The sequence below is a fragment of the Rattus norvegicus genome, chromosome 7, assembly GCF_036323735.1.
Source record: "Rattus norvegicus strain BN/NHsdMcwi chromosome 7, GRCr8, whole genome shotgun sequence".
Classification (NCBI taxonomy): domain Eukaryota; kingdom Metazoa; phylum Chordata; class Mammalia; order Rodentia; family Muridae; genus Rattus; species Rattus norvegicus.
In genome coordinates this window covers 72,073,706-72,081,860 of record NC_086025.1, presented here as the reverse complement: position 1 = coordinate 72,081,860, position 8,155 = coordinate 72,073,706, and the positions used below count along the sequence as shown (strand labels likewise).

General features: G+C 41.5%; 1 protein-coding gene across 3 annotated transcripts in view; it reads right to left on the bottom strand.

Moving 5' to 3' along the window:
- Positions 1-821: 821 nt before the first annotated feature.
- Positions 822-8,155, bottom strand: part of Dcaf13 (DDB1 and CUL4 associated factor 13) — a 35,212-nt gene continuing 27,878 nt past the window's right edge. For all 3 annotated transcript variants that reach the window (XM_063263835.1, NM_001173558.1, XM_063263836.1), the window contains 3 exons: positions 4,485-4,620; positions 2,810-2,973; positions 822-1,004 (listed from right to left, as the gene is read on the bottom strand). In XM_063263835.1, the coding sequence (XP_063119905.1) occupies positions 917-1,004; positions 2,810-2,973; positions 4,485-4,620 (388 nt within the window). In that variant the 3' untranslated portion in view covers positions 822-916. The remainder of the gene's footprint in view (positions 1,005-2,809; positions 2,974-4,484; positions 4,621-8,155) is intronic.

The window sequence follows — 8,155 nt, the reverse complement described above, 5'->3', positions numbered from 1 at the left end:
AGTCTCTGCCCTAAAACACTTCAGTTCTTTAACTCTGATTTAACTACACAAAGGCCCAGCTGCTCCCCAAAGACATCCTGATTACCTAATGACTTATACCCATGACAGGTCATTCCTAAACAAGACAGTGGGATAAACAAGCTGAAGAGTGACCTGCTTTCTGTTTCCATCAAAGAGAAGGATGGGTCACACCGGCCACACAGCAAGACTTAATACAAGGCATTTGATACAGGGGCAACTCTATGCCTTCTCTACTTCCGCTCTTCTCTCTCTTGAGCAATTTCTCATTACCACCAACCTTACTCCCTTCATTCTACTCTGCAAATGTCACTTGTGAAAACCTACCTGTAGATTTTCTTACAAGACACTGTGAATGCCAAAAGTGACTTTTCAAAAATGGTCAGAATCATGCTATGTCTAGATTAGTCTAGGCTTGAATTACAGGAAACTGCTCGTGTCTCTCACTAGTCAGGCTTGGTGATGTGCAGGACCCTGAAATCACTATGGAAACCAGGTTGTGTGAGGAAGTAGGGCCAGTGACTCAGCAGGTGGCACTTCTCTACATGGCAGTAGCATCCAATGCTCTGACAAGACACCAGGAGACACACCAAGGTTTCCTTTGTTACCTAACAAACAAACTGACAAACAAACTGACAAGTGATTTAGCTATTGTACGAGCAGCTTTTAGATCAGCCAAAGTGTACGTAGTAAGAAAAGCAGAGAAAGCTGAGTCAGGCAGTGCAAAAAGGAAAAACAAAACAAAACAAAAAAAAAAAAAAAAAAAAAAAAAACCAAACACACACACACACACAACTGCAGTGTTTACTATTAACCAGGGCCAGGACTTTTATTTACAGAGTTCCCAAATCAAAAGTAGCAAATAATTATATATCAAGCTTGGTAGGAAGACAAAACATTATTTCACAACCGCCACTACGTGTTTCTTCCTCTCTGACACAACTGGCACAGATCCAGGCTTGCTATGTTTACGACGATTCATTTCCCTAGAAAAAATAAAATATATAAAATGAGCAAGTACATAAGAAATTACCTCAGCCAAAAGAAATTAAATCATAAAGCATTTTCTTTCATTAGAAGAACTACTTAAAAAAGAATTTTCCAATGAGAATAGGCTAAAAGTTACATTCCACTTTTGTTATTTAACTGCTTCATATTAATAGTGTCTAAGGCCAGACCATTAGAATGCACCTGATCTTGTGTGACCTTAGAAGCTAAGCAGAGTCAATCAAGACTGGCTACAGTTGGATGGGAGACCACCGGGGAATACACCTTAGAGCTGTCTGCTTTAGAGCCGTGTGTGTGACACAGGACTTTAATCCCACCACTCAGGGGTCAGAGACAGGTTGATCTCTGAGTCTAAGGCCAATCTGGCTCGGACCACCACACTGCAGACTGTCTCAAGAAAAAACAAAAATAAAACCCCTAAAGCCCAGCATCCTTTCCTAAGTTTAAAAACAGTACAGTTAGTTATTAAGAGACATAAATATGATTAAACATGTACCCAAGAGCATAACAACAGTAACCCATAACAAAACCCAAAGCTTGAAGAACTTCAACACTGCATTCATCACAGGCTCCAGAGAGGAATTCTACAAGAGAAAGTGTGGAGGCTGGGCGAAGTTCTTTGGATTCAAAATGTTAACTCTTCAGAAGGTTGAGGAAGGAGGGTCACTTGAGCCCAGGCGGTCAAAACTAGCTTAGGAATCACAGTGAGTCCCTTACCTCAAGAAACAAGACATTAGCTCTCAAATGTTATGATTTGAATTTTTTAAAGAAATGATTGTTAAATATGAGTTTTTAAAATTCTTTGTAGTCCAGACTGGCTTTGAACTCATGGTCCAGAGTACTGGGATTCTAGGTATGTGCTACTGTACCCAACTTCTCTGAATTATTTAGAAAATACACAGTGTTTTATAATAATAGCTATATTACAACTGCTTTGTTTTGTTTTTTTTTGTTTTTTAAGACAGGGCTTCTCTGTGAATCTCTGGCTGTCTTGGAACTTGCTCTACTGACTGGGCTAGCCTCAAACTCAGAGTTCTTTCTCCCAAGTGCTGGAATTAAAGGCATGCGCCACCACTACTAGCTATAACTGACTTTTTAGCATTATGTCAGTAATTATAGCCCTGGAGAGATGGAGACAGGAGGATCCCTAAAACTCACTGGCCAACTAGACCAGCAAGCAGGTGACTTCCAGGATCCCTGAAAGACTGTTCCAGACAGTAAGAGGGAAGGTGACACAGCAGAACACCTGACCTCGGCCTCTGGCCTGCACATGTACTCACATACATGTGCAAGGTCATATTTTAAAGTGGAACATTGTATGTTTCATTCATGTCAAAGGGGCTATGCCTGTACTGTTCCAAAGTTACCATATCTGTTGCTCAAACAAGCACAACAAACACATTTTAAAGTCATGTACAAGTTTTAAATGTGGGCCTTTCCCTCCACCACCCCCTTTCTTTCATCCACACTGGCAACTGAACCCAGGGGCTTGTGCCCAGGTACTTCCTCTACCATGGTTCTGTTTCTCCAATGGAGAAGTGGGTTTTTATTATAATTATTCACTTTTATCATTTGTACTTTAAACAAACATTCTCAAAAATAAATTATCATAATCTTATGAGATTATGTCTCCCTCTTTTTGGGAAAACCCAAGAAAAGTCGTTCACACACGTGTCCAGTACGTCAGTGTATAGACCACTCATTATGAGAAAGCTCTGCTCATCAGGGATGAGAGGGAAGACAGCTAAGAGCTGAGCTGAGAGTCAAAGGTCTCAACACATACTTGCGGCGACGAGCCTCCTTCATAACACGCTGCTCCTGAATCTGGCTGTAGATAGATTTTGGCAGATGTCGGTGGCGAGCAATCCGTTTCACATGTGGATGGTACTGAAATTTTTCCTTTAACTTCTGGTTATAATCATTTGCTGCTCTTTCTCGTGATGTAAGCTAAAAATAAAGTGCATTTTGGTATCTCAAATTGTTTATAGTTTTTTGAGTATAAAAATCAAGGAAGCACCCTTTTTCCCCTTCTCAAAATTCAACTTTTACTACGCACAAACAAAAGCAGCGGGGAGCTTGTGGACCTTACAAAGTTGTAGTATCACTCTGCAAGCAGCTACTGCTCTAGAACCAACAACGTGACAGGACGCCAGAAGGTGAACACAGCAGTGTCCGGAGTGGGTCGTGCCGTGCGACCTGCTGGGGCCAGGCTGGTGCAGCCCTCAGAGGTTGAGTATACGAGGCACAGGGTGCAGAAAAGGCATCCAGAACAATCAGTCAATTTAGATTTTGGTAAAAATCTAACTACATGAAAATAAAAAAGTATGCACCCCCATAAGGAGGTTTTGTTTATCAATGCTAAGAATAAAAGAAACACAGTAGAACATTTCATAATGAATGGAGACTGAGACATAGTGAACACCTAATGACAACTGAATTTAAAATAGAATTACCTTTGATCATTGCTTACTGCTGCTTGACTTTCCTGCCAGGGCTAAGCAGAAATCATTTCAAACCCAACATCCCTTCTTAGTACTTGTCTGTCACATAAACATGCCGCACAGCCCACCCGGGAAAGTGGACATTTAGAAAATATCAATAGCGACAAAACCCACAATCATCTTACAGCCCAGATGTAGCTGCACTTTCATGGAATCTATTTTAAATTTGGGTTTTCAGGTGTTTGCCATCAGATGATGTCTCAGGGACTTGCAGCCTTTGACATGTCCAATCATTACTGTGTAACAAACAGTAGAGGTGTACATCTAAATCCTAGGTTACTACTCTCTACATCATCTCCGTGTCCAATCAAAGAAAACAAAGAATGAGTGAATGTCAATTGATAAACCCTTTTGAAAGTGCATTTGTGTGTGCACACCGATACAACAGGTGTCTGTGAAGGCTAAAGTCCACACAGGATCTTCCTCCATTGTCCTCCACCTTATTTCTGGAGAAAAGTCTGCAATTCACCTAGCTGGTCAGCCACTCTAGCTAGTGAGCCCCAGGGACATTCCTGTCTTCTTCATGACACTGGGAGTGCTGGCCTACTGCTACGTCTGGCTTTTTAAAAACAAGAAACAAGAGAAGAGAGAAGAGGGAAGAAGGAAGAGGGAAGGGAAGAGGGAAGAGGGAAGGGAAGAGAGAAGGGAAGAGGGAAGAGGGAAAGGAAGAGGGAAGGGAAGAGGAAAGGGAAAAGGGAGGAGGGAAGAGGGAAGGGAAGAGGGACGAGAAGAGATCTCAGGTCCTCAGTTGCTTCCCAAGCACTCTACCAATCAGCAGACTCCCCAGCCTTGAAGGTGACTTTGATAGGAAAAAAAGTACCAGTGAGCCCTTGTTTTATTGCTAACTTTCCATGACAATGGTGTTATCCTGATTAAGTATTTCAAAAAGCTCTTAACCATGATATTCAATGAAATCGAAACCTGATTCTGTAGCTGTGAAAGAAAAGCGGGCCTTACCACACCCAATTTTTCAGAGGCATTGGCTTTCCACAGCCGGATGTTCATCTCATCAGACCCACACAGAATGTACTTGCTGTCAGAAGTCCATTTCACACAAATAACATGCTGCATGCGCCTCGTATGATACACTTCCCTGTAGAAAAGGAATTAAGTTTGTACCTTCAGGAGATGTAGAAGAGATTTTCTTTAAGCACTATCTACTGATGACCAGAACCATTTCTGTGTCTGGAGGAAGTGTAAAAGGACGACTCAATTGAAACTCATTGTGTTTCCATTGACCTTAACTAATCTGGTTCTATTCTAAGTGCTTGAGAATTAGACAGACAAACAGACAGATAGATGGCCTGAAAGAATTTATAACTTAATAATAGATCTCTCCTGAGAGACACAGGCAGAATATGGCAAATACAGAGGCGAATGCCAGCAGCAAACCACTGAACTGAGAATAGGACCCCCGTTGAAGGAATCAGAGAAAGAACTGGAAGAGCTTGAAGGGGCTCGAGACCCCATATGAACAACAATGCCAACCAACCAGAGCTTCCAGGGACTAAGCCACTACCCAAAGACTATACATGGACTGATCCTGAGCTACAACCTCATAGGTAGCAATGAATAGACTAGTAAGAGCACCAGTGGAAGGAGAAGCCCTTGGTCCTGCCAAGACTGAACCCCCAGTGAACGGGATTGTTGGGGGGAGGGCGGTAATGGGAGGAGGATGGGGAGGGGAGCACCCATATAGAAGAGGAGGGGTTAGGGGGATGTTTGCCTGGAAACCGGGAAAGGTAATAACAATTGAAATGTAAATAAGAAATACCCAATTTAATAAAGATGGGGGAAAAATAAAAAAAAGAAAACAATATAAAAAAAGAAAGAAATATAAACACACTAAGAAAAACCATACATAGAAAACTTGACAAAAACCGGCTTCTCCTCCTCCCTTCTTCCTTTTTTGTTTTTGTTTTTTTGTTTGTTTGTTTTTTTGTTTTGAAACAGAATTTCTCTGCGTAGCCCTGGCTTATCCTACTCTGTAGACCAGGCTATCCTTGAACTCAAAGATCATCCTGCCTCTGCCTCCTGAGTGTGTAGGGGTTATAGGAGTGTGCCACCACTCCTGGCTAGACATAGCTTTTTTTTTTTATTTTTCTTTTTCTTTTTTCTTTTTTTCGGAGCTGGGGACCTAACCCAGGGCCTTGCGCTTGCTAGGCAAGCGCTCTACCACTGAGCTAAATCACCAACCCTGACATAGCTTATTTTTAATATTTACTCATCCCCAATTTAATTTGGATCAACAGTCACTCTCTCTTCAATGCTATTTTACTGGAAAATAAAATGAACACAGTGGCCTACCTACACGAAGCACCCTATGTGCTCAGTCCAGCTCTCATTTTTGCTTGAGCACACTGTTCTAAGAGCCTAACTGAAGTGCGAGTTTATTCACAGGTGTGAAAATGCAGGGAGGGCTGCAGAAGTGTCTGACGGGCTGAGGTAAGAATCAGTTAATAAATGGCGATGTCAAGTCAGACCTATTTGGAAATGCTGTGAAACATGCTAAATGAATTCACAGAAGATACTATATTGGGAAGTGTTAAGAAGAGCGTTTCAAACAAGTAAAAGGTCAAAGAAATTAAGATGAAACTTCTTAATTCCAAATACAGAAAAAAAAGTCAAAATGCAGAGGGTATGACAGAAAGGACCCAAGTGCACAGTAAAGTAAGAACTACAGGACAGCCACATCAGATATAACCTATGTTTATAGACCGATCTAAAGTGCACTCACAAACTGGCCTTGTTCATTGCTTCTAAGATACATATTAAACATTAAAACCTTCAAGAATGTTATTTTTAAAGAGGGGACAATGGTTATTGAAATGAAGCTTGGATAAGAGACTCTTCCCTGCAATGTCCTGCTTTTTGTCTGTTGAGCTCTTACTATCTTTACTTTCTTAAAGACCACTCCCCTAACACACACACACACACACACACACACACACACACACACACACACACACACACACTTTTCACAAGGTGGCTCTTGTTACGACTGAAATTCAATGAAGCTTCAGTAACCATCAAACATTACTTGTTCACCTCTAGGCATTTCAGTAAGTCAAAAGCCTCCTCAGTGGTGAACTGTATGGTTCTTAACCTCTGTTGCAATATGCTACATGTATTAGGTTCACTAAAATCTGTATCAGGAGACACTTTTAAAAACTTAAAATAGTTGGAAGTAAATTTATTTTGTCATGTGATTGCTACTGATTTTCTTTGCTTAGTAAGTACTGAATGAAATCTCACTAGAAACATACTTCCAAATACCGTTTTTATTGAAGTTTAAAAACGTGGGTAAAAAAGAGTTTGCTGCCAATCTAATGAATTGAGTTTAATTCCTGGAACCTGCATAGTGGAAAGGCCTGCACTGAGTCCCACAGTGGTTCTCTGACTCCATATGTACACCACAGCAGGTGTGCAAACACACACATACACAATAAAGAGACAAGTATTTTCAACAATGAAAACAAATTTACTCTTCAAGGGCCAGCGCAATCTATATAGCCCACCAGCAAATTTACTCAATGGGCTGGGGAGGTAGCTTTCTGGCAGGCATGAAGCCCTAGGTTTGCCTGCAGCACTGTATAAAACCAGGCTTGGTGGTGTGTGCCTGCAATCCCAGCACTTGGAAAGTAGAGGCAGGATCAGAAATTCAATGTCATCTCTGGTTATATAGCAATTTTAAGTCCAGCCTTAATACAAGATATTCTTCAAACAAAACAAAACTATACCTAAAACCAAAGACTGAATTTCAATCACTTGAAAGTCTTTCAAGAGTAAGCATTTAAAATACAGGCATTCAAGGCATTGGCTAAGCTTGGTTACACAGGCTCTGTAAGGAGAGAAAGGAAGAGCAGACCATGGGAAATGAACTGGAACTGGCTCTCAAGCAGATGAAAGAGAGGAATGACATGTATCTAACAGAAAGAACATGCCTAAGACTGTATGTTCCCATGACAGCAGGACAAAATCCTTCAGCAATGGTACATAAGAATTCCTTTCTACAACTGCGGAACCAGCCGAGCTTTCTAGCTAGACCTGCATTTAGAAGCTCATATGGCTTTGGAGTAACTCCTGAATGTGGCTGTGGGGCTCAATGTACCCTGATGTACCTCAAGCCCTCCATTCTGCTCCTCTGACTTGTTCTATCCATTCTGTTTACACAGAGTCTTAATATGACCCTGCCACCTTTAGAAGACTGGGTGCCAAATAAATGATGGACTCTGACTCTTCACACTTCTAAAGGGGAGACTCTTGTAGGAAATGATAAGCTATGCAAAGAATTGTGGGGCCACATAAAAGCCACCTAAGAACCAACATCAGCATTTTCACCGGAGACATGAACAGAGGTAACTGAAACTATCAGAACATTCTCATTAGTGTGCATCTGAGTCATCTCATCTGTGATGACAAACAGTGATGGCAACTGTCTGCTGGTAATGATGGAAGACACAAGAGTCACATGAGAGTGGAGACAGATACAACCATCACACGTTAGAACATGGAACACTCTGGCTAAGCAGATTGCCTCCAACTGAAAAGGAAGTTCTCGGCTCTCAGCTGGGACGACACAGACCAGCATGGTAGGCCTTCAGGGAGGTGTCATTCTCTAGGTGGGC